The sequence below is a fragment of the Rattus rattus genome, chromosome 3 (genome assembly GCF_011064425.1).
Source record: "Rattus rattus isolate New Zealand chromosome 3, Rrattus_CSIRO_v1, whole genome shotgun sequence".
Lineage (NCBI taxonomy): Eukaryota > Metazoa > Chordata > Mammalia > Rodentia > Muridae > Rattus > Rattus rattus.
This window is the reverse complement of record NC_046156.1, coordinates 83,254,682-83,282,638: the sequence shown is the minus strand read 5'-3', so window position 1 is coordinate 83,282,638 and position 27,957 is coordinate 83,254,682. Positions and strand designations below refer to the sequence as shown.

The 27,957-nt window shown below is 33.6% G+C and overlaps 1 protein-coding gene across 1 annotated transcript in view; it reads right to left on the bottom strand.

Moving 5' to 3' along the window:
* The window catches only part of Si (sucrase-isomaltase), an 80,445-nt gene that overhangs the window by 20,479 nt on the left and 32,009 nt on the right, over positions 1-27,957 (bottom strand). The window contains exons 21-36 of the mRNA XM_032896729.1: positions 27,266-27,390; positions 20,864-20,952; positions 18,059-18,108; positions 17,293-17,463; positions 16,917-17,072; positions 14,156-14,362; positions 13,737-13,891; positions 11,745-11,913; positions 9,374-9,470; positions 9,157-9,269; positions 8,946-9,071; positions 7,747-7,875; positions 6,760-6,870; positions 5,405-5,467; positions 1,725-1,841; positions 373-460 (exon numbers count right to left, since the gene is read on the bottom strand). Of these exons, the coding sequence (XP_032752620.1) occupies positions 373-460; positions 1,725-1,841; positions 5,405-5,467; positions 6,760-6,870; positions 7,747-7,875; positions 8,946-9,071; positions 9,157-9,269; positions 9,374-9,470; positions 11,745-11,913; positions 13,737-13,891; positions 14,156-14,362; positions 16,917-17,072; positions 17,293-17,463; positions 18,059-18,108; positions 20,864-20,952; positions 27,266-27,390 (1,966 nt within the window). The remainder of the gene's footprint in view (positions 1-372; positions 461-1,724; positions 1,842-5,404; positions 5,468-6,759; positions 6,871-7,746; positions 7,876-8,945; positions 9,072-9,156; positions 9,270-9,373; positions 9,471-11,744; positions 11,914-13,736; positions 13,892-14,155; positions 14,363-16,916; positions 17,073-17,292; positions 17,464-18,058; positions 18,109-20,863; positions 20,953-27,265; positions 27,391-27,957) is intronic.

The window sequence follows — 27,957 nt, the reverse complement described above, 5'->3', positions numbered from 1 at the left end:
TCTTTTAGGACATTAGCTGTCACCAGACCTCAAGTGGTAGGGAATGATAGCGTTCTTCCATTTTCTCCTTCCTAGAAATAATTGCTAAGCATTTTTTAATGCTTCAAGTAGTTTCATTCAGTAAATTCTTACAAAACCATAAAAAAAGTTAAATTAAGTTAGAATTATGAGTACAGAAAAAAACATTTACTTTTTTTTTTCAAACGGTTTTGAGTTGTTTGACATTAGACATGAGGTTGGACATACTGGTCAGTGGGAATGACGATTAAAATTCTAAGATAAATTTATAGTTACTATAACATGAGGTCTGTATAAACAATAAGCAACAATAATGATACAATATTATAAAAAAGTATAGTCATCAAATTGTACCTGGGAAATACGGTGGATAATTTAGTGTATCATTTCTGCATTTATTAGTAACTGTTCCATTTACAAAACTGGAAGGCTCATTCATATCCTTAAAAAGAAAACAGCAAGTTAAAAAGAATAATTTGGTAGCACAAGTTTATAATTCTAGGACTCAGGGGACTGAGTTCATACTGTCATTATCTTTAGGCAGTGTGAGTTATCTGTGAGGTAGAGTACTATACTAATTAATTTGGAGTGTTAGAGTGCAAATAAGTTAAAAGGTTTTTCCTAAAAATTCCTCGCTTCACTCAGAATATTCAAAGGGATTTTTATAACTTATGCTTCATTAGAGAAACAGAAAATACTGCATTTTCCTTGTAGATTTATGCAAATAAGAGTGAATTGACTATCATGCTTCATGATATAATTTATGATGGTATATGTCTTAGAAACTGCACTCCCTCTAACCCTACGTCAAACTGACAACACGTGTTTTAGATTTGAAAATACAAGATAGAGTTTACAATAGAAAAAACATCAAGGGGCATCTTTATACTTGATCTCAGGCATAGGGCCATGAAGCAACAAGGAGCACTGAGAACATGAATTACAGTTTCTGAAATCAAGCAAAATGGATACTTGAATAACTTTCAGGAAATGACTTCTTCCACTTGAGAAAATTTATCTTTTCTTAACCATGTTTAATTCTCAAGACATGTTTGAAATATTTCTTATACTTCGGATGTATGAATGTCAAATAAATGTTGATTTTGAATCATGTATTATGAATCATGGAATTTTCTATCCTATAGGTATATAATGTATCCATACATTAAATTTTCCTTAGTTGAAGACTAAGTAAATGCAAGTATCCATGTTCAAGGCATCGCAGCAATCAATCCTAACCAAAAAGGCTGGACAAGCATAGTGTATATTCTTTTGCATTAAATATTTTCCTATAGAAACAGATTCTTTTTATACTCTCTCTCTCAAAACTATACAGATAAAATTTGTAACAAAATTGTAGAATTAATTCTAAGATAAGGAAGGCATTTGAAAGGGACTACCTTTGTTAATATTTAAGTTTGACATTTTTGCACTCGGTAAAATAAAGTGAATCAGTTAATGTATTTTTCATATATAAAAGCAGAGGCTACTTTGGCTACTTTCTCAAGTGGAAAACCCCTGGAAATAACAATCACACAATCACACACATATATTGAAAATTTAAATGTCTATTCTAACTGTTTTCTGTATAACAATGTTCAGCAACAAGAGAGTGAACTGAGCTACACAAGGCTACATAGGCATTATTATATTTGCAAAACCACTACAGAATAAGTGTAAGCAAAAATTCTTAAAAGCTCACATACAATCCACAAGCCATCAAACTTCATTTTTTCATTGTAGAAATCATAAATTTCTCTTGCCCACCACTCCGATGTGGAATTCCTAAAGAAGTCTGGAAATGCTACATGTGCTCTGGAAGCCTAAACAAAAGAAAATGGAGATGCATTTTCTTATTGAAAGAGTCCTCAGAGAATATGTGTATGTGACCAGAATTTTGTTTTCAGATTCTCTAGTTACACGTGAGTAATGATGAATGTAGTTTCTCTCCAAAAACCCATGGCCATAAGGAGAGGGGAGAAAGGGAAATGAGGAAGAAAGTGCAGCTCTCAATCTTAAGTGGGTGATAAGAGAATAGCACAAGGATGTAAACAGGCTACACAATTCCATGAATCAGAGGAGGCATAGAATAAACGCATTTTTTGATGAAATAGAACAGTTTCATATCTAAATCACAGGGGTTGTGCAAACTCAAGTCAGATAAAATCCAAACATGGAGAAAGGAAGTGTGCACAATCACCCAACCCACAAAGTGAGGAGGTTTTGGCAATCAATGTTTGCTGGGAGAAGGGGATCCAGGTTAAAAAAAAAAAAACAAAAACTCTTTTGTGATAGCTTATGTCTTTCTACAAGATAAGCATAATAATGCTTCTCTTTTTTATGACCATAGAATCTATGCTGAGTCATATACGGTAATCAAAGGAAAGAAAAGTAGAGTATCATTGCAGTAACATCTCATTTCAAGTGAATAAAAAAAGAAATATAAAGGAAAGGACAGGGGTTGATTCTAAGCACGGTAGAGGAGAAAGTTTATTGTAGATTATGAGAAAGCATAACCAGAGGCAGGGACATCTGGGAGAGACTGGAGTGGACATGACCATGAGCTATATGAGGAGAAGGGTGAGGAGATGGGAGATAGAAGAGAGTCAGGGAGCAATTGTAGCAGGTTACACAAGGAAGGGAAGCTGCAGAAAAAGCGGTCCAGTCCCTTCACTGGAAAAGTTCAGCGTAGGGTGTGGGTTATGCCAGCCAGAGAGTTCTGTAACAAGTAGTAACTGAGGGATTCACACTAGAGCCTGGAAAGCCAGGTGCACTTTGATATGTTAAATAGGCATCTCCAGATTTGGCACACTAACATTATTGTGTATATGGTAGATCATTTTGATGAATTTCTGTATTTTGAACTATTCCTGCATCCCTGGGACGAAGCCTACATAATCATGATGAATGATCATTTTGATGTGTTCTTCGGTTCAGTTTTCAAATATTTTATTGAGTATTTTTGTATCAGTATTCATAACGGAAATTGGTCAGAAGTTCTCTTTGTTCAGACTTTGTGTGGTTTACATATCAGTAAAACTGTGGCTTCAGAGGACGAATTGGGTGTTGTCCCTTCTGTTTCTGTTTTGTGGAACAGTTTGAAGAGGATTGGTATGAGGCTTCTTTGAAGACCTGATAGAATTCTTCACTAAAACCATCTGATCCTTGGCCTTTTTTTTGGGGGGGGGGTGGTCTTTTAATGACTACTTCTATTTATTTAGAGGTTATGGTATTATTTAGATGGTTTATCTGATTCTGATTTGACTTTGGTACCTGATATCTATTAGAAAATCAGCCATTTAAGCTAGACTTTCCAGTTTTGTTGACTATAGGGTTTTGTAGTAGGATCTGATGATTCTTTTTTAATTTCCTCAGTTTCTCTTGTGATGACGCCCTTTTATTTATGATTTTGCTAATTTGCATACTCTCTCTGAGTCCTCTGCTTAGTCTGACTAAGGATTTACCTATCTTGTTATTTTCCCAGAGAACCAGCTCCTGGTTTTTTTATTCTTTGTATAGGTCTTTTTGTTTCTACCCGGTTGATTTTAGACCTAAGTTTGATTATTTTCTGCCATCTACTCCTCTTGAGTATATTTGACTCTTTTTTGTTCTAAGGTTTTCAGACGTGCTGTTAAGCTGCTAATGTGTGTTCTCTCCAGTTTCTTTGTGGAGGCACTCCGAGCTATGAATTTTCTCTTAGCACTGATTTCATTATATCCTATAAGTTTAGTCATGTTGTGCCCTTATTTCCATTAAATTCTAAAAAGAGTTTATCATTGAATAGACAAGTTTTCAGCTTCCATGTATATGTGGGCTTTCTGGTTTTTGTTTTTGTTTTTGTTTTTGTTACTGAAGACCAGCTTTAGTCCCTGGTGATCTGATAGGATGCATGGGATTATTTTAGTATTCTTGTATTGGTTGAGGAAATCCATCAATGTAATCCACTATATAAACAAACTAAAGAAAAAATCATATGATCATCTCATAAGACGCTGAGATAGCATTTGGCAAAATTCAACACCCCTTCATGATAAAAGTCTTGGAAAGATCAGGAATTTAAGGCACATACCTAAACATCATAAAAGCAATATACAGCCAACCAGTAGCCAACATCAAACTAAATGGAGAGAAAGTTAGAGCAATCCCACTAAAATGAGGGACTAGACAAGGCTGCCCATTCTCTCCCTACTTATTCAATATAGTACTCAAAATTCTAGTCAGAGCAATCAGACTACAAAAGGAGGTAAACAAGATATAAATTAGAAAGGAGGAAGTCAAAGTATCACTATTTGTAGATGATATGATAGTATACTTATGTGACCCCAAGAATTTCGCCAGAGAAACTCTAGAGCTGATAAACAACTAGAGCTAAGTGGATGGATATAAATTTAACTCAAATAAATCAGTAGACTTCCTCTACTCAAAGGATAAATGGGTTGAGAAAGAAATTAGGGAAACAACACCTTTCACAATAGTCACAAATAATATAAAATATCTTGGTATGACTCTAACCACACAAGTAAAAGATTCATAAGAGTGGAGCAGAGACTGAAGGAAACACCATCCAAGAGACTGCCCCATATAGGGATCCATCCCATCTGTAGACAGAGAATCCAGACACTGTTGCTGATGTCAAGAAAAGCTTTCTGACAGGAGCCTAGTATAGCTAGCTGTCTTCTGAGAGGCTCTGCCAAAGCCTGACAAATACAGATATTGATGTTCATGGTCAACACTTGGAGTGAGCACTGCGACTCCAATGGAGGAGTTAGGGAAAGGACTGAAGGAGCTGAAGTGGTTTGCAACCCCATAGGAAGAACAAGAATATCAACCACCAGACCTCCTAGAGCCCACAAGGACTAAAACACCAATCAATGAGTACACATGGAGGGACCCCTGGCTCCAGCTGCACTGTAGCGGGGGATTGCCTTAACTGGCGTCAATGGGAGGCAAGGGCCTTGGTCCTGTGAAGGCTAGTTGCTACAGACAAGGGGAATGCTAGGGTGGTGAGGCGGGACTGGTTAGTTGGGTAGGGGATCCCTTTCGTATAAACAGGATATATGGATGGATGAGATAGGGGAATAACATTTGTTATTTCAATAAATAATATAATCAATAAAATAATGTTATATTGGAGAAAAAGAAATAAAACATTATTTTGATAAGATAAAAATCCTAAATATGATTTAAAACTTAAAATCACTTCATCTATTTACTAATAAAGCCTTATACATAGGAAAAGTTAGGTAAAGACAATGAAAAATAACCCAATAGAAAATATTTAAAATTACTCTTCTTCTGTTTAAGGAAAATCTTCAAATTCAAGTATATGCTTATACACATGTAATTTTAAAATCTGATTTTTGGAATTTAGTAATACAAGGCTTACATTAACAGCTTCATCTTCGGTTATAGTCTCATCTATTGTAACATTAGGTAAATCTGGCCAGACCTGTAAAAAAGTAGTAATAGAATAATAATTCAAGATGAATTGAGTATGATTGCTATATAAATTAGAAATATGATTTTAGAGGCAAAATTTAATTTTTCAATCTCTGTCCCTGTAATCCCTACACTTTTACCTTAACCATTCATTTTACAATGATTTTAAATCTAGAGAAAAAAATGTCAAAAATATATCTATTTTCTTCCTCTACATTTCCTGAATTTTAGCATATAGTATAACCAAAATGAGTGTGATAGAATCGATTAACTAGTGTTCAGAATATTCTTGAACTCAATGCTTATTTCAAAAATATCATAACTTGTATCCAACAACAACTACAATGACCAAAAGAATAGGAAAAAATTAAATATTTAATAAATTATGTCAACATAGGAATTTGTAAAATGTATTCTATTATAAATGCTATCAGATTTTTCATTGAATATTAAAGAAAACTCTTCCTAATCAAGGGACTTAAAACAAGCCCAAGTTTCTAGGAAGTGTGTTATTCACAGAAGTCAGAGAAAAAAACTAACCCTGACTCCAAGCCTTATCGCCCAGAAGTGGTAAAAATGGGCAGTTTGACTTATCTCTCTTTCAACCCCCAGTTTGTACAGAAAAACAGTTTCCATGTCTGGGAAACCATTACCTTCCTCTGTCCTACTGTAACTACAGTCTCCTATTCCTGGCAGCACATTATACTATGCGCCCAGGATTGTACTGTTCCTTCCACACCGGCAAAGGTCTGATCTCGCTCTAGAGGTCAATCTCAGACTTTATTCTTTTAATTCCCTCATTCTATTTATTCTTTAAAAATACTTTATGGAAATCAAATCCAGATATTTCCATAATTCACTTGGATTTCACTATCACAGTTTGTAAGTTTCAATGAATAACTTTCCTTATTTACATTAATCAGATAGATTTAGTTCTCCAACAAAATAACCAAACCCAAATCATTACTCTTTTTATCAATAAGATGCTCTTTGCAAAAGTAAGAATACATAAGTATTTGTCACAGCATGATACCAGGAGCAGTCACTTTACTATGGCAAGTTTCATTATAAGACATAAAAATATATAAACAATAAAATACAATTTAATGATAAAATATTTGGTCTTAGGATTTATGTGAATTCCTTATTTGTGTTTAATAATTGAGATTTAGATTAGACAGAACACATCATATTTTAATTATTAAATGCGTGTTTTTATCTCTCATTCTGAATGTTTTAAAATACTTAAATATTTTTAAATACGGTATTTTCAAAATTATCGAACTTAACAGTATTGAGTACCTTTGCCCAACAAATGTCATTTGTGTTAGGCCATTTGACAAAAACATCTTTCTGTATTCCCCGTTCAAAGGCAGGGTAAGGCTGTGTTTCATTTCCTGAAATTGCTGGATCCTAAGGTTAAAATAAAAATACAAAAGAAAAACAAATTATTTACTGAGCAAATCTCCAGTGTGTAGGGTGGCCAATCAGAGACACTGTAGCTTTCTCCCTTTGTGTTATCCCAATCTTCTGTTCCCATTGGAAAAAAATGGCCAAACTCCAGTGCCACAACAATATTCTAAGAAATTCTCAAAGCTAGGAAAAAAAAAAAAGCTAGGAACTTAAGCAAGCTTATTAAATGTTTTTTGGTTTTGTTTTTACCTGATGAAATTATTTCAGTTACCTAGCTTGCTCCATAAAATATATTAATAAACTTGTCTTTGCAATGATTATTTTTATTCATCCCAGAGGAAACTAAATTTTAAGTGAGAAAAACAGCAGAAGCAGAAGAAATTTGAGAGAACACCTGGAAGTTATATGGGAACAAAAGTATCTACTCTCATTTGGCTAAGTTGAAGCCATTTATGGCTAAAGTGGTGAAGAAAGCACATTTCATCTTTAGTATCTATCATGTGACTTTGTATTTACACATAGACCTTATTCTCAGGTAGTTCAGAATAACCCAAGTAAATATGAAAAAATATTAATGGGAAAAAAGTCAATAGATAGGAGTAGATTTGGAAAATTGTTTAATTTTTTTTTAAAATTTGTATTTTGTGTGTGTGTGTGTGTGTGTGTGTGTGTGTGTGTGTGTGTGTGTGTGTGTGTGTGTGCCTTGTGCCATGGGTGCTGAGGAGGTCAGAAGAGAACAAAACTGGAAGAGGAAGTAATGATCACCAGGCTCCAAGTCTAAAGGTGTGTCTTTTTTTTCATAAAGTGTTTCATATTCTAATTTTAGAAAAGTAAATATAAACGAGTAATAGAATTCACTTAAAACTTAATACTGACCAGTATAACAATATATTTCATTCCATCTTTTCTTATTCGGTCAACAAATTCAGGAAGAGTCTTGAATCGTTCGCCAATTGTGAAGTCTAGTTGTCTTTCCATATAATTGATGTCTGTATACTGAACATCCTAAAATAGAAAGGAATAGCAATTTGGAAGCGTTCTTTGGAGGTTGTGCCTTATATCACCTGTATAGTAGTCAGACCTGTATTAAAGAAGTTTTAAAAAGTTGGTAAAGAATGAAAGACAACCTAAGGACAATTTTATATGAATGATTGTTTTGGCCAATAGTTCAACAATAATTTTATCTGAGAAGTAAACATTCTAAATAAAAAAATATTTCAATACTCAATTCCATGGAAAACAGAGACAAAGGGATTTTAATGCTATGAAATTATGGTAACATGGTCTCTTAAGCACTGAAATATATGTATACATATAAATAAATGATTTTGTACTCATGTTAACCAAATTCACATCAAAATAATTTAATTCTAACAATAACAAAAGAAATAAAATACTAAAAAATTTATCAATTATTATAAATGTTTTGGACCTAAATAATTTAAATTGATTTTTGAAATAAGTTAAATGATTCATTGTTTACATTTAAATATTTAGAAATATATTCAAAGCACCAAATTTGAAATTTACCATTGGAAATTTCAAATGTCTTAAACAAATAACTTGGCAACCTTTTTCTGTCAATTGACCCACCCCTAAATTATTTAATTTTATGTAAATTTTTAACTGTCATACTAGGATAATACAGGAAAATCTCATATTCATGTATTGATTCGCATATGTATGACTTATTTCTGATAATTACACATTTGGCGATATTAGGTTCTGATATAGAAACAATGCTACACAATTAGTTGCTTATATAAATGCAAAATGAGCTCTTACATGGATAGCCTTATACACTGGTGTGTTTATGTGTTATAAGAATTCTTTAATATAGATTAAACTGATGTCCTGAGCATTGTGGAAGGAAGATATTCTTTAAAGCCTGCCATTCAGCCTTATCTATTCCAATTATATATCTTAGGTCTCCATTCACACAGCTCATGACAAACTCCTTCAAACTTGTCATATTAAGTCATTCTACAGATTCTTCAAGTATAGAGATTACAGAAAACATATGACTAAGCCATTCACATGTATGGAAGAAAAAAATGAGTTATTGATATACATACATAGGGGATTTTAGCAGCCACCATGTCGTTATATAGTTGTTCAATCTCTGAAGTATTTCTGTATCCATAACGACATAATTGGAATCCTAGAGCCCAGTAAGGTGGCATGACTGGAAAGCCAATTACCTTAAAAAATATTGTAAGTTAGATAAAAGAAATACTTTATAATATAAATTCATTTTATCATTCTTTATGTAAAAATTCATCATACTTCATGATATTGCCTTGTTGCAATTTCTGGTGTTGGTCCCAAAAACATGTAAAAATCCAAGATTCCACCAATTGTGCGGTATGTTAGAGCAGGAGTTGGCTGGAATGTAACATCTGAAAATCCAAAACAAGATTTAAGTTTTTATCTGCAAGAGATATTTGTTATTGGATCACATATACCTGTTTTATATGAGAAAGTTAACAAATAAGAACCTTACCCATTCCATTGCTGTTCAGTAACAGAACTCCATGAGCATTTCCCTCATTCTCCAAAGCCATATAATAGGGATGAAATCCATAGGAATTAAGTTTATACTGAAATGTTAGGAAAACATAAAGAATATTTAGGAGCAATAAAGTATGAGCTAAATCGATGTTGCTTAAATTCAGTAACATTAAGCTTCGAAATTAATGTACTCCTGATTAGCAAATTCAACTATACTTGAATAAAACAAATGCACTTCTTTTAAATATTTTTTTATTTGAACTGATACTTTTATAGAGCATGCAATTAAATAAGAAAGTAACATTCATAAACTATATGAAGGTAACTGACAAGCAACCCTGAGGTTAGAGTAATTGTTTCTTGCAGGAAGTTAGGTATCTCACCTTATTTGTAAGTAATCACTATTCCTAAAATAAAATGTCCCAAAAATAAACATAGTGATGTAAGCAATCAAACTGATAACAAAATAAAGTTTCTAAAAATAGACATCCATATTCAGAATGCAATTTCTATTTTCAAACTCAAATTTTAGTAATATATTAGCATGTGAAATGAAGGTCAAATTACTCAAATAGTAGCTATATTAATATTAAAGAGTTCTTTTGAAATGATTTTGATATACCATTTTTTGAATAGATGCTGATACATTTTCAGTATGGTAAACATAGCATTGATTGGGCATATTATCAAAAAATAAATGCAATATTACTTTATTGTTACTGAATATATATATATATATACATATATATATATATATACACTTCAAGTAGTAACTGCAAGTAAAACTGATGCTGAGCTTGTTTTTAAAACATCTTTATTCACAATATATTTGAAATGGTGACAATTAATAGTATTTATTTTCAATGTATTAGGTATTCAAGAAATGTGTTCTCATATCAAAACAGAACTCTGGGAAGTATCAGAATACATGCTGATATTGTTAAGGATATAAGTAGTAGTTTGAACACATAAAATGAACAGTTTTATCTGTGGAATATAGAGGCATGGCATCCAATCTCTAACAGTGAAATATATATATGTATATATATATATCACAGCAGTTATCTCCAAGAATAATATAAATAATTTTATTTTATGTGGCTGCTAAAGCTAAGAAGCTAGTTGGAAATCAATTGTATATCAAGCTCATGTTAATCTAATAGTAGCTATATTAATAATGGAGAGTTCTTCGAACATAATTTTGATATAGCCTTTGCATATATTCTGCTATATAACACATAAGTGCTAGGGAGCTGCTATGCAGGCTCCTGCGGGTAGAAAAGACATCAAAGGTCTCACTTGACCAATGCTGTTACCTACGTGATATACTAATGAATACCTGAGAAGATGTAGACACTGAGCAATAGTGGTACATAGTTTATGGAAGTAGCCAACTGCTGTCCTGATTGGAATTGAGATGTGCCAACAGGAAGGTTTCAGACATAATGCTATAAACCTAACCGAAAAAAAACATGGCCAGGGAAATCATAGGCTCTAGCAGAGAACCTGTCGATGTTGCTCTAGTAAATGGTCATGTTTTTATATTGCTTTTCAAATTTAAGTTTATCTACATAGATTTGAGCTGCTACCAACTTTGGTCATAGAAACTTATGACCAAAGTTTGGTAGAACGTGGCCATGCTTAATGCGCAGAAGTACCACTGTTCGAAGTGGTGATTATAATCACCTGTGACTACTCTATCAACATTAGGACATGTCTACCTCTATATCAATTTTCTGTACCAGATTACATTTCAAAAGTGGGGACACAAAGGACTCAAGGGCTGGCCAAGAGTTCTGTAGAATGCTATCCTTTCTATGTACCATTATTGCTGTGCACATAACCTCACAGCAGCTGCATTAACCTGCCAATGATCTGATTAGGAATTAGAAAGGAGAGCCAGAATGCCCCACCTTTAGCTGGGAGTAACTTGCATTCAAAGACTGCTAGGAAGGAGAGAATCACCCTTTACAATGGCTACTGCTAGGTTTTCCAGGCTCTGCTGGGTAACCTCTGCCCATGTGTATGTGGGAAGCATATTGGACTCGGTGGTTTCAAAAAACAAATAAGTGAATTACAATTAAATATATTTCCCAAAATTAAAAGTACAATCTTAGAACTAAAATTTAAAAAAAAAGTTGTTCAACATGGTTTCAAAAATTCTCACAAAATGTTTATTTTCTACCTTTTTCTATAATTTCCGATAGTATTTTGTTTTTCAGAAAACCACTCCATCAGTACAGCAAGTCTCTATTCCTCTTTAGATCAAGTGTTTCGGGCTTGAGTTAGCAGCCTGCTAGAAGTGAACTAGGTCAGCATCACTATCTTAGCTGCCTTATTTGGTAGCCACAAACCGTACGTACTCCAGGAGGTTGATCTCTTGTGAACATTCCCCAAGTGTGCCAATTCAAATCGCGCTTGAATGCAGTGTGTTCCACTTCCCCGAAACCATATAAATAATTTGATGGCAGACGTGTAGATATCTGGATAAACTGATCATTGAAGGCAAATCCAGGCAGACTAGAATCCCAGCTGAAAACAGAAGGAAACAAACAAGTCTATCTCTGTAATTATGTTTAAAATTAAAAAGTAATGACTATAGTTACTTTTATTGTCCTGAAAGCAAATAAATGCATTTTCTATACGCATACACACTGTAACATTGCTAACCAGAGGAATTAATTTTTCTTGTGATCCTAATTATAACTAGGTATCAAGTGAATATGGTTAATTATTGTCATATTTTTCTTTTGACTAATTTAATTACTTAATAATTAAAATATATTTTGTGTAGTATTTATTATTCAAGATATAAGACGAGAATATAATTATAGTTTAGTCCAATATATCATATAACTGATCAAAATTATATTAATTTCTTGATTCATATCTTAAAGATAAATTTCATCTATTTTTATCTATCCTGTGGGAAAAATCATTGTCTTTATTTCTGTAACTTTAAAAATAAAGCTTATCAGGAGCTCTAATCATAATGGTTATTTCAATGGTAAGTTTTCCCAGTTATTACATTCAGCCGTTTTCTTACTGTATTTTGTATTTGTAATACATGGCATGTAGGAAAATATGTTTAAAGAGAATGGACTGTCACTGTAACTATTTGTGAGAAAATTTTAAAAAAGGAGAGAAAGAAAGAAGAAATATTGATGTTATGAAAAGTCTGAGATACAGCCAAAGTTTCTATGTAATTTCTAAAAATATTGCAATATAGAAGTATTTATCTGCCCCCCAGTGTGTTTCATAGATGATTTTATTTGTCAACACTTCATACTAAAAGTATTCTGCAATAATATCTTATTAAACCAGGGTAGTTAGAATTCTCTTTATTTGCATCAAGACTGCCCATAACTGGCAGCACCATCCTGACATCATTTAAAAGAAGACATGGTGAACTTAAATAAAAATGCATTCTAACTTGGTGCAATTGGTAAACATGAGGAGAATGATATTTTAATAGATTCATACATCATAAACCTAACACATATTTTTCTCAATTTATTTTCATCAACATCTATCAGGTTCCAGGTTTCACAAATATCTCAACAGTTTTCATTACCCAGTAACAGAGCGCAGTCTTAATTACTTATTGTACCATCACATACCATGTATATTAGATGAATCTGCTATGATCTTTTATATTATTATACTATTAAATTTAATATTTATTAACAAAAGTTGTTATGTGTAGATCAGCTCGACCTTCCTTTGCTATGGGATGGCAGCTATGCTGTCAGTACTCTCCCGGCTTCCCTTGACTCCTTGGATAAAAGGCACACACACCCAGTGGTTCTTTTTGAATTGCCTTTGGACACTGTTGCTTATTGCTAGGCATTACTAACTCCCACCAAGGAAAGTGCGCCCTTAATAATGGTTTTCTCTCTGCTTCTTCCACCTGCCCTAAATGTCAGTTGCTAAACTCACCTGACCACCAGCCTATAGGAGCGGCCTGTGTGGCCACTCCATTTTGAGATCTCACATGGCTCTTCGTTCTCTCTCCAAAGCATGCTGAACTCTGTTTTCCTTCCTTGCATATCCCTGCCTGCCTCCAAGGACCCAGAAGTACTGCCTGTCCCTTCAGCCCAGTAATTAGCACATGGATTTCATTTTGGACAGATCAAGAACCAGTTGGGGAACAGGACATTAACATCAAATCAGCCCCTACAAAAAGTAATCATACCTATGGAGTAAACTAAAATTTTGGATTTGTTCTTTGTATAGTCCCTATGAATATGTTGCTTGAAAGATTTTAAATTGTGAAAATATTTCATACAACGAAATGTTAGAATAAAACCCTTTTAAACTAAAAATGTTCCTCTCGTATGAAATTAATCACTTACATAAGCTTTCCACTGCTTCTTCTTCGAACCTGGATGCCAAAAGGATTTTCCTTGATTTCTACATCATAGAGTCTGCTTTCATTAGAACTGGTAGGGGTGTCTGGAATATTTAGTGGTACAGGAACTTCATATCTCTTATGCTGAGCATCATAAATCTGTTGCAAAGAAACAGTGCCAATACACAGTGTTTATACTCACTGCTAACAGAGCACATGTTTTATAATCTTTCCCAGAGGAGCACTTAAGATTATCCATTTCTATATAGCCACGTTTTATCTAGAATTCCATATGAATAAAACAACAACAATGCAAAAACTAAAAAAAAACAAGCAAAAATATGAACACAAGACTCCAATGCAATCAAGTCGAATATTAAATTCTTTAACTCTTTCTCCTAAGAAAGTTTATATTCAACTTACTTTAAACTGTAGCATGTCATTTTTGTGATATTTTACTTCCACACGGAGAGTGGAGATGGGATTAGATGGAAGCGTGATTCTAGCATTTGCAGGATTCAACTGGAGTTCTGCTGTTATGCCCGTGGGCAAAGGTAGAATTGAAGTTAACTGATAGGGATTGTGTTCTGGAGGAAAGTAGCATGGAGGCACATTGGAGAGTCCACTAACCTAAAAACGATACAAGTTCAACATAAAAAGCATAAGCATCATAGCCATGAATTTAAATCAAACAGAGAGACCTTAATTAAGCTTAGTAACAGTTTTTGTGACACATAACGAAAAAATATTATTTGTTTGAGATATGTTCTAAATTATTATATCACATATTGGCATACTGAATCTAATCTTAGAACACTAGAGACAAAACGTCAAATATTATTCATCAATGCAAAATAATATAAATTAATTGTGTTGCTTTGACAAAAATATGTAAATGAATTTTGCCTGTATTTTATTTTGTGTTATAAAATACCACTGTTTTCTCTGTCTGAAAATGACTTTAAAATATGTAGTTGTAGCTCATTTTCCTCTATTTATAATAGTACTAATATAGTCTATTTTATGGCTCATGTTTAAAGCTGTAGATTGGATTCCTACCAGGATTTAAAGTATGAAATCTTAACAAAGATATTTTTGTCTGCTCTTTGACAAAGTAGAAGATAGTACCCAAAGATAAGTTGGTAACTTTGGCATTAAGCATGAGATAGCTTACCACAGCCTTTTCTATCAAATTTCCATAGTTATTAATTGATTATAGCTTTTGAAGAAGCAATACATATTTCAGTCTATTTTTTTTTTTGGTTTTTTTTCGGAGCTGGGGATCGAACCCAGGGCCTTGCGCTTCCTAGGCAAGCGCCTTCCCCCTGAGCTAAATCCCCAACCCTCAGTCTATTTTTAGATATTGTATAAACTCTAAATCTCCTGAAAAGGAGATACAAACTAATTACACCAAGATGGTGCTTTTCTACCGTCTTCCTTGTAGTGTGTAACTTGCAAATACAACACCAATAATTGTGATGAACTGTGAAAACACAACCATATGGTAAAGTTGGACACTGCTGACATTAAAATGCTGGAAATCAACCTCAAGTTTCTGTTTAAAAGAATAAAATCCTGTTTTGCTTAATCAACTCAGTTTTAGGTGCAGAGAGTCTCAGATTAAAGCAATCCATCTGCAACGTGAACACTATAATTGTCATTCATAATGCAGTTTATATAATTGTCACCTTTAGACACTTCTACTTTATGATGCTATCAGGGCTATTTTATTTTAATTTCACTTCATTTTTTTTTGTTAGTAGTTCCAATCAGAATTGACTTTTTCCTGAGTAACTCTATTCTAGTATTAGTAGTTTAGGTAGGCATGGAAGTTAGGTAGTTAAGACTACTAACTTCTCTTCTGGAACACTTGGGTTTGATTGCCAGTACCAACAGGGCAGCTCATGGCCTTTTGAAATTCCAGTTCCTTAGCTACCAACACTTATTTTTGGTCTTGACAAGACTGCATACATGTGGCTCTCAAATATACATACTAGCAAAAATTTTTAGAAAGTGAAAAAAATAATTCAGGAAAACAGCTTTAAAATCCATTAAGTATTCAAAAGAAAAAATTAGTGTTTCCCAAGAAATTTCTAGCTCTCTAAATATAAAATATGTTGTATAAAAGTTTTGTTTTGGCACAAGCTGCCTATGTCTCAATAAACTTGTATGTTTTACAAGTAAATAAGTTGCAGTAACTTTAAGAGTAGTAGTATGAGTGTTTTGCATAGTAAGTTTTCAAATGATTTTAGATGATTTAGGAAGTTTAGGATTCAAGAAAAATGATGTCAGCTTAAGTATAAATATGAAGACTGTTAACTACCTGGAAGAATTAGAAGAGTCATCAATGTATCCAAAGTTCTACGAAGGATCTACTTTTCCTAATAATATCAGTGATTTCTTCTTATATTGCCTCCCGAAGGTATTTTTTATGTTTGCTTTCTTATCAGAATCAACAATGTGATTTATATACAGTCCAAATACAGCTGGATTAACCACACCATTCAGTGCTATCTTGCTATTCTCTTTTTCTTTCCTTTCTTATCAAGCTAGCATTTTTCCACATTGTCACTTGACATTAATGATTGAACCCTTATTAGCATTGTTATTCTCAATATATAGTTCTCAGTGCTGTTAAAAATAATTTGCATTCTACCTCTGCAGTGCACATGCTTGTGACTCGGGCAATAGAGCACCATGCTGATCACTCATTCTTCCTAAATTCACAACAAAACCAATGTTGCAACCATAGTGAATCTCCACTGTCCATCCTGTCTGAAAATCTGCAAAAAATTTGTTTTTTTTCACTGCTGTCCAACACAATTAAAGCATCCCTTAGTTGCACAGGTCCAAGTTTTTATAGTTTGAAATTTTGTTTTCAAAATACTGTAATAATTGTACAGTATAAGTAAAACAAAGTGCTATTTTGTAAGGAAAAAAAATATCCATTTTTGCCTGAACAGTGATGTATCTGGTCACCTTGTCTGTCTTCTCCTACACAATGTCTTTAAAGAAATAATTCATCTAAAGGTTGATTGTCTGTTAGACATGCAGGCATCAAATAACAAATGGTTCATAAATGGTTATAATTTCTATATTGTTGAACTTAAAATTGACATGTAAATGTCTCATTGATATGCTTATATGAAAATCACATATGTATTCACAAGAAAAACTTTATTACCGGTTGCCATAAGCAGCCTCTCTGTTTGCATGCTTCCTCTGTCGCTGTGCCTACATCTGGGTAACAGGTGAATTTCTCATTGTCTGAGAAGGTTTGGGACCATCTAACTATGAAGCTTTTGCCGAGGTTGAAGTTGAGAGCTGTAATTGACAGAATCTACAAAATATAATAATAATGATTAATTGTTTAATGATATTTTAAACTTGAATTAAAACTATGTTAAAATCTAGCAAACAAAATTTTCAGAAGTATTTATTACTTTGGTATATTTTTTTGAGGAACAGAAAAGTAAAGAAAAAATGTGTATTTAGAACTCCAAAATGAACGTTAGAGAACATAAAGAAGCATATCGGACATTTTAAAGTGGTCGGTTTACCTTATTGGTAGAATCAAAAGTGAAGTCAGTATGAGTAGCCATTTGCTGGTCATTTTCACCCACTGTAATGCTCCTGACATCCTCTCCCAGCCCAAGGACTTTGATTGTTTTAAATGCAAGGGAAGTTCCCTCTGCATATGATGAATGCGTGCAGTTAACAACCAATTCATTCTGAGAAGAAACAGGATAAAATGTCAGATGTTGAGTTTCGGTAGTAACCAGATCGATGAGAGGAATAAGGGAGAAGTCAATGAAGGAGCCATCCGGTTTCCCATCTCACTAGCTGTCACAGTGCAACTAACTTTGTATATGTCATAGAACCTTATTTTTAGAATTATTGATGAAATCACATATGATGTCAGTCAAACATAATATCTCTTATTCCTTTCCTTATATTGAGCAATGATAACTCAGTATTGTTAAAAACAATAAAGAATTCTAACTTCTCTGAAAAATTCTTATTCAATATTTTTAAAAATTAAAACACATTTAATACATAGGAATTATCTTCCTTAGGATGTTGTTAGAGTAGACTTTAAAACAGAAAGATACCATGCACAAATTTCATCATAAATTTAATCTAATTTAGTTAATAAAATATTTTTGTTTGCAAATAATGAGATAATTTAAATTTCAAAACTAATTCAACAAGTTATCCCTTTTAATGTTATTGAAAACTAGAGGGAAATTTAAGTCCTTCTAAGAAATAGTCTATAATAAATAATAAAGTAGATATTCACAAAACAATTTTCCACAAAATGCTTACATTTGAGACTGAAAACGTGTATAATATATACATTTTCTTTTCTATGGAATCTGAAATTGAAAAATAAATAGTTATCAGATAAAAATTAATTGACTTTTTGTATTTTACAATATGAAAATACTTATTATTTTAAAATTATAATAAAGAATAGCTACAAACAAACAATTTATACTTTTATGTTTCTGATAAGTATTAAGAAAAAAAGAAATTTTAGGTAGAAAAATTAGCTCCAAGGGAATTTGAAATGACACAGTGTGTAAACGATGGTATAGAGGAATTTTAATCCAGCAACATGGCTGCTCTGTAACGAGAGCACATCCAATGACCATTGAGGTCTATGTGATCCGGTCAGAATGCAGACATTCCTTGGATTACAATAGAATCTGACTGGAATACAGACATGCCTTAGTACACACTTTGAAACCCTAGAAATGAATGTAAATTTAGTCTGTAGAAGGCAGTTGCAGTTGCCATGTTTGAAAATGACACCTAATTGAAGAGCAGACAAAATGGAGAATCAGAGATTTAACAGAATGAGTCAGGAATAGAATATTCTCAACTCACACAAGAACAGCACAAGAACCAGAGGCTACTTAGGAGCAGGATGTTATTTGTGTTGTGGAACTTTGGTTAGGACAGTTTTACAAAGACAGGTTGCAAAGATAGCAAGTTAGGTGCAGGTAAAGACAGATGAGCCAGAAAGGAGGAGCCGGAACATTAGAACATATTTCCAAAGTTAGTATGAGGCCAAGCAGATCAATTCAGTCTGAAATCCAAAGAAGCTGGAGTGCATCAGTCAGCTTGGAAGATTAGATGGAATGGAGCCTAGGCGTTTCCAGTCATGGACCTGGGGATAGTTAACACAGAGAAATGTTCAGAGCTGAGCCCAAGCTGAGTGAACACACAGCTTGGATAAGACTTTCGTCTCATCATTTCCTCTGAGGAAACAAAAGCAACTATTAAAAGATATAATTAAAATATATTGTATGATATATAATGTATATGAGGAAATGTTCCTGAAGCCTCAACCTTACACAAACAACCACAGTCAGCTAAGGAATGCTGAGAGTGGGAGAAAGACTTCTCCAGGGAAGAGCACAGTAATTGGTATCCTGTATCAAATGGTCAACCCTGAAAATATATATGTACAAGTAAGATTATACATAAGGAGCAGAATATATGCACATACACAAATCTGCATATATATATATATATATATATATACCAAAAATATATATATATCAAAAATCAGTGATAAACAACATCATGAATTAGAAAGAGAAAAAGATGGATACATGGAAGGAAGACAAAAGGAGAAGTAATATAATTGCATATTATAATTATATTTATAATATCAAAATTATACAGTGATGTATGTTTTAAATAATAAGATAGTAATTTTCATATTTTATTTCACTGTTAACAGAGATAGTAAATATATTTTCTGGTTTAAGTTTTCCATAAGTAGAAAAATAGTCTAGAAATTCAGTCGGGTGTATTTACCCAAGTATATAATCCCTGTTTTATAGAGGCAGAAACAGGAAAGTCAGAATTTCACACAATCTGTGACATATGGAACCTTGTCTCCACTAAGAAAGCACTCACAAGAAAACAATATGTTATTTCTTGCAATACTAATGCATAGGTTCTACCTATGAAATTATGTATTTTTTTCTATGAAGAAATGATAGAGTAAGTCCTATTTCATGTCTCTATCATTTTTAATAGTTTTGGAAAGGGAAGGAATATAAAGGTATACTTAAACGAAATTTAACCTATAACGAAACTACTACTTAGTGACAGAAATGCAACAAAACAATGAGATTTGTATCATATGTGCACTAAAACATTCCAAAGCCATCTTTATACGGTAACTGAAGGGGAGCACCAAATTTTGAAGAAAAATAAACATAATAAAGTTTAAGGAAGTTTAAAAATACTGAGTTCAAATAGAAACTATATGATAATATTTGTAGACATATAAAAACTATTATTACCTAAGAGCACCATATTAAAATAAATAAATTAAACATGTTAAGAAAAATTTAAATGGTTCATTAATCTAAAATATAAAGTTAATATGCATGATTTACATAGCATAATAAAATATCTCATGGCTATTTTACTAATAAATTAGCTTGGTTTTGGTTGTCCTAAGTTCTCAAAGTATAGAGTAAAAGATTTTAAATAATGGAAAAAGAATTTCTTTTTTCTTTCTCTTTCTTTCTTTCTTTCTTTCTTTCTTTCTTTCTTTCTTTCTTTTTTTAAGATTTATTTATTCATAAGGAACACAGTGTTCTACCTGAGCACCAGAAGAGGGCACCAGAACTCATTATAAATGGTTGTTAGTGACCATGTGGTTGCTGGGAATTGAACTCAGGACCTCTGGAAGAACAGTCAGTGCTCTCAACCTATGAGCCATCTCAGAATTTCTTTTGTTCAAATAATTTGACACTGACATTAACTACAGCTGAGAGTATTGATTTGGTCTTTTTGCTTTCATTAATAAAATTTTATATTTAAATATTGCAATTAATTTTCCAAGACATTTGAAAACATGATACAATCCAGATACTTGAAATTTTGACAGGGTATAACAAATTAAAATAATAATTTTTATTAAAATCACATGCATTTGTCAAAGGTATTTCAAAACACACCATTCATAATGATATGTTAATCAAATAAGCAATCAAAATTATATATTAAGTAATATAAAAATCATTATGAATGTAACTTGTATGAATTAAGCTAAAATACTGTTATCATAATGGGCAATCAAGCATACACTACATTGAAACTTGCCTTTAGATTCGCCATCATCCCAGAATAATTCTCCTTTTGCTGCCTGATTATCATCTAATGCAACAATGAGGCCTAGAGGATTCTTCCGGCTGCAAAGTGAAAGGTTGGTTGTATAGAATTAAAAATTATTTTGTAATCAATTTATAACTTAAAACGAACACATTTAATCTAAGTTTTTAGTTCCGTATTAGCATAATTTTTATATTTGCAGTCTTCAGTATAAGTACACTTATACAAATAAAGTCATATCTTATACACTTTAAATTTAATATCAGTCTATGATATTATTTGATTGTTGAAGGATATAGCATCTGCAAATTTTAAACTATATGATATTCTCATTAAAACTAAAGACTTAAATGTGTCTGAAGAATGTTCAGCTTGCAGTGTTGTATATATTGATTAGTGATAAAAACATTCACTATCCATATTCACCATTAGTGAAATCTCATCAAAACTTTCTATGATTCCATTGCCAGGAATATTACAAACTCTTCTGTTTTCTATGGGTACTGCACGAATATTGTGCACACACAGACAAGCAGGCACAGATACATACATTAAGATTTAAAACTCACCAGCTTACTAAATAAGAATGTTCATTTCAACCACTATAACCTTAAGTTGAGACATACTAGTCTTCAACTGATAAGAAAATACAGATGTGGTGGCTAAGTTTATGTCAACTCGGCAGAGGTTAGGATCAAGAGGAGGGGACCCCTTTGGAGAAAGTGCTTCCAAAAGGCTGTAGGCAAGCCTGTAGAACATTTTCTTAATTTTTGATTGATGGGGGATGGTCCAACCTATTGTAGGCCTTGCCATAACTGGGCTGGTTTTATAAGAACCTGGGTTCTATAAGAAACCAGGCTGAGGAAGCGATGAGGAGCAAGCAAGAAAGCAGTACCACTCCATGGTTTCTTGCATCAGCTCCTTCTTTCAGGTTTCACCCCTGCTTGAGATTTTGTTTTGAATACCTTCGAGGATGAACTACAATGTGAAGGTTCCTCTTCAACTTGCTTTTGTCATGGTGTTTTGTAATAGAAATAGGAACCATCACCAAAACAATGGTATTTTTTAAATGTTAAGAGAAATGTAAAATAATTTTTAAAACTGGGAGTTATTATGAAAGTGATTCATGAGGTCAATTACACATTTTCATGCTGTATCAACATAACACTCTTCAGGGTGTAGGGTCCTATCAACTGTTCTAGGTAGAATACATTACTTGAAAACAATAATCAAAGTTTGATACCATGGTTCAGAGGGATCTGCATGATGAGTAATTTTTAAGAACATATTTACGAAATAGTTTTAAAAATAACTACACCGTACAGAAAGCAAGAATATAATGTCCTTGCAATGAAGCCAAAAGAGAGACAAACAGACATAATTTCATTTTTAACAATGAAAATAACAGGAAGCAACAGTCACTACTCCTTAATACCTCTCAACATCAATGGACTCAATTTCCCAATAAAAAGACATAGACTAACAGACTGGATACCTAAAAAGGATCCAACATTTTGCTGCATGCAGGAAACACACTTCAGAGACAAAAACAGACACTACCTCAGAGTAAAGACTGGAAAACAACTTTCCAAGCAAATGGCCTGAATAAACAAGCTGGAGTTGCCATTCTAATATCAATTAAATTACTTTCAACCAAAAGTCATTAAAAAGATAAGGAAGGACACTTCACATTCATCAAAGGAAAAATCCACCAAGATGAACTCTCAATCCTAAATATCTATGCTTCAAATACAAGGGCATCTACATTCTTAAAAGAAACCTTAGTAAAGATCAAAGCACACATTGCACCTCACATGAAATAGTAGGAGATTTCAACACCCCACCCTCATCACTGGACAGATCATGGAAACAGAAATTAAACAGATATATAGAGAAACTAACAGAAGTTATGAACCAAAGGGATTTAAGAGATATTTATGGAACATTCCATGTTAAAAACAAAAGGATATAGCTTCTTCTCAGGACCTTATGGAACTTCTCCAAAATTGACAATATAATTGGTCACAAAACAGGCCTCAACAGATACAGGAAGATAGAAATAATCCTATGCATCCTGTCAGATCACCATGCACTAAGACTGGTCTTCAATAACCACAATAATGGCAGACAGTCCACATATGCATGGAAGTTGAACAATGCTCTACTCAATGACAACTTTGTCAAGGAAGAAGTAAAGAAAGAAATTAAAGACTTCTTAGAGTTTAATGAAAATGAAGATACAACATTCCCAAACTTGTGGGACAAAAAGAAAGCAGTATTAAGAGGAAAACTCATAGCTCTGAGTGCCTGCAAAATGAAACAGGAGAGAGAGCATATGTCAGCAGCTTGACAGCACACCTAAAAGCTCTAGAATGAAAAGAAATAAATAAACCCAAGAGGAGTAGAAGGCAGGAAATAATAAAATTAAGAGCTGAAATCTAGCAAGTAGAAAAAAAAGGACTACACAAAGAGTCAACAAGGACTGAAAAAGCTTGAAGGGGCTTGAGACCCCATATGAAAAACAATGCTAAGCAATCATAACTTCCAGGGACTAAGCCACTACCCAAAAACTATACATAGATTGACCCCGGGCTCCAACTGCATAGGTAGCAATGAATAGCCTAGCAAGGGCACCAGTGGAAGAGGAAGCCCTTGATCCTGCCAAGACTGAACCCCCACTGAACGGGATTGTTGGGACAGCGGTAATGGGGGAAGAATGGGGAGGGGAACACCCATATAGAAGGGGAGGGAGAGTGGTTAGGGGGATGTTGGCCTAGAAACAGGGAAAGGGAATAAAAATTGAAATGTAAATAAGAAATACCCAATTTAATAAAGATGGAGGAAAAAAAGAATCAACAAAACCCGGAGCTGGTTCCTTGAGAAAATCAACAAGATAGATAAACCCTTAGCTAGACTAACCAGAAGTCACAGAGAGTATATCCAAATTAACAAAACAGAAATGAAAATGGAGACATAACAACAGAATCAGAGGAAATTAAAAACATCATCAGATCCTACTACAAAAGCCTATATTCAAAAAATCTGGAAAATCTGGGGAAATGGACAATTTTCTATACAGATACCAGGTACCAAAGGTAAATCAGTAACAAATAAACAATCTAAACAACCCCCAGAACAACTAAAGAAATAGAAGCAGTTATTAAGAGTCTCCCAACCAAAAAGAGCCCAGGTCCAGATGGGTTCAGTGCAGAATTCTATCAGACCTTCCTAAAAGGCCTCATTCCAATACTGTCCAAACTATTCCACAAAATAGAAACAGACGGAGCACTACCAAATTCCTTCTATAAAGCCACAATTACTTTTATACCAAAACCACACAGAGACCCAACAAAGAAAGAGAACTTCAGACTCATTTCTATTATGAATATTGACACAGAAATACTCAATAAAATTCTTGTAAACCAAGAACACATCAAGTCGATCCTCCATCACAATCAAGTAGGCTTCATCCCAGGGATGCAGGGATGATTTTATATATGAAAATACATCAACGTAATCCACTATATAAACAAACTTAAAGAAAAGAACCACCTGGTCATTTCATTAGACAAAATTCAACACCGCTTCATGATAAAAGTCCTGGAAAGAACAGGAAGTCAAGGGCCATACCTAAACATAGTAAAAGCAATATACAGCAAACCAGTAGCTAACATCAAACTGAATAGAGAGAAACTTGAAGCAATCCCACTAAAATCAGGGACTAGACAAGGCTGCCCACTCTCTCCCTACTTATTCAATATAGTACTAGAAATCCTAGCCAGAGCAATCAGACAGTGAAAGGAGGTCAAAGGGATAAAAATTGGAAGTGAAGGAATCTAAATATCACTATTTGTAGGTGATATGATAGTGTACTTAAGTGACCCCAAAAGTTCCACCAGAGAACTGCTTAACCTCATAAGCAACTTCAGCAAAGTGTTGCGGTATAAAATTAACTCAAACAAATCAGTAGCCTTCCTCTACTCAAAGGATAAAAAGGCTGAGAAAGAAGTTAAGGAAATTATACCCTTCACAATACTTCCAAATAATATAAAATGCCTTGGCGTGACTTCAACAAAGCAAGAGAAATATCTGTATGACAAGAACTTCAAGTCTCTGAAGAAGGAAACGGAGCAAAATCTCAGAAGATGGAAGGATTGTCCATGCTCATGGATTGGCAGGATTAAAATAGTAAAGATGGCCATTTTGCCAAAAGCAATCTACAGAGTCAATGCAATCTCCATCAAAATTTCTACTCAATTCTTTATAAAGATAAAGATTCTTTATAAAGAGATAGAAAGAGCAATTTGTAAATTCATTTGGAATAACAAAAAACCCAGGATAGCAAAACCAATACTCAAAAATAAAAGAACTTCTAGGGGAATCACCATTCCTGACTTCAAGCAGTCTTACATAGCAATAGTCATAAAAACTGTATGGTATTGTTACAGAGACAGGAAGATAGATTAATAGAACAGAAATGAAGCCCCAGAAATGAACCAACACACCTATGGTCACTTGATCTTGGACAAATGTGCTAAAACCATCCAATGGAAGAAAGATAGCATTTTTACCAAATGGTGCTGATTCAACTAGAGGTCAGCATGTAGAAGAAGGCAAATTGATCCATTCTCATCACCATGCATAAAATTTAATTCCAAGTGGATCAAGGACCTCCACATCAAACCAGATACACTCAAACTAATAGAAGAAAAAGTGAGGAAGTGTCTGAAAAACACAGCGGCACTGGGAAAATTTACTGAACAAAATGCCAATGGCTCATTCTCTAAGATCAAGAATCGACAAATGGGACCTCATAATACTGTGAAGCTTCTGTAAGGCAAAAGACACAGTCATTAGGATAAAATGGCAACTAACAGATTGGGAAAAAAGCACCTAAAGAAATATTCAACATCATTAGTCATCAGGGAATTGCAAATCAAAACAACCCTGAGATTCCACCTCACACCAGAAGAAAAAAACTCAGGTGACAGCAGATGCTGGAGAGGATGTGGAGAAAGAGGAACACTCCTCCATTGTTGGTGGGATTGCAAACTGGTACAACCACTCTGGAAATCAGTCTGGAGGTTCCTCAGAAAATTGGACATTCCCCTATCTGAGAACCCAGCTATACCTCTCTTGGGCATATACCCAAAAGTTGCTCCAATGTACAACAAAGGCACGTGCTTCACTATATTCATAGCAGCCTCATTTATAATAGCCAGAAGCTGGAAAGAACTCAGATGCTCTTCCACAGAGGAATGGATTAAAAAAAAGTGGTATGTCTACACAATGGAGTACTACTCAGCTATCAAAAATAATGACTACATGAAATTCATAGGCAAATGGAATTAACTAGAAAGTATCATCCTGAGTTAGGTTACTCATCTACAGAAAAACACACTTGGTATGCACTCATTGATAAGTTGAATATTAGCCAAAAAGCTCGAATTACCCAAGATGCAATCCACAGACTACAGGAAACTCAAGAAGAAGTATGACCAAAATGCAGATGCTCCCACTCCTTAAAAGGGGAAAAAATATCCATAGGAGGGGATATGGAATCAAAGTTTAGAGCAGTGACTCAAGGAATGACCATTCAGAGCCTGCCCCACATGTGGCCCATACATATACAAGCCACCAAAATTAGATAAGATTGATGAAGCTAAAAAATGCATGCTGAAAGGAACAGGATATAGATCTCTCCTGAGAGACACATCTAGAGCAAGTCCAATACAGAGGTCAAGACTAACAGCAAACTACAGAACTGAGAATAGGACCCCTTTGGGGGTAATTAGAGGAAGGATTGAAAGAGCTGAAGGGGCTTGTAACACCATAAAAACAACAATGCCAACCAACCTGAGCTTCCAGGGACTAAACCACTACCAAAAGACTATACATGGACTCACCCAGGGCTCCAACTGCATATGTAGCAGAGAATAGACTTGTTGGGGCATCAGGGGAAGGGGAAACCCTTGGTCCTGCCAAGGTTGGACCCCCAATGCAGGGGAATATGGGTTGGGGCTTTAAGGGGAATGTATGGGGGAATACCCATATGGGTAAGGAGCAGGGGAGGGAATGGTGGCTTATGGACAGGAAACCAGGAAGAGGAGTAACGTTTGAAATGTAAGTAAGGAAATATATCTAATAAAAAATTAAAAAAAATCAATTCTGAAAGATCAAACTGTGAAACTGCTAACACAGACTGATGTACTCACTAGCATTTCCTCAATAAACATTTTCAGAAAATAGAGCCACACACTGTTATCCTTGCGTTTTAAATTTATAAAACAGTTAGTCCCTATAAGTGAAGATTTTACTCCAAGCCCCAGGAATAGTTTATAGAAGACAGAGTATTATGAACACATATGAATAGGCAATTGTCCTTCATTTTACCTTGCTGTTGTTGTTACATCAGGTTCCTGGGTAGGGATGATATAACCTCCTCTAAGATGTAATCCTATTTTATCTTCTGGCAGGTACATGTCAATCCTTTCTTTCCTCCATGGCCTTTTTATACCCTAAGAGTTAAAGATTAAATATTGTTTTTATTATTCATGCATATTTCAGTTTGATTTATAATGACTGTGATTTATTATCTTATTTACTTATTATTTAAATTTACTTTTTATGGGAAGAAAACAATTTTCTTTCAATTTTCTATACATAGGAAAATAAGTTCATTTTCCTCTAAAATATATAATAGGATGTAGATAAGTATTTTATTCCTATAATAATTAGCAATTATACCCATATTTTATACTCTTTCATATTACTTCTCACAATCTTGTTTCTTTATTCATAGTGATATACATTTTAGAAAGACCATATAGTATTCATCTACAATGTGATGCTTTATTCATTAGAATGTCCTCTACTTCTACCCATTGTACTGAAGAAGACAGGATTTCACTATTTTAATATGTAAATAATAATGCATTGTGTGTAAACCACATTTTCTTTATATATTCTTCAACTAGTGTACATTTATTTTGCTTTGATATATTACATTATGGATAGTACAGTCATAAACATAAGAGTATATAATTTTAAAACATTTCAACCACTGTCATGTGTATAATCCAAAT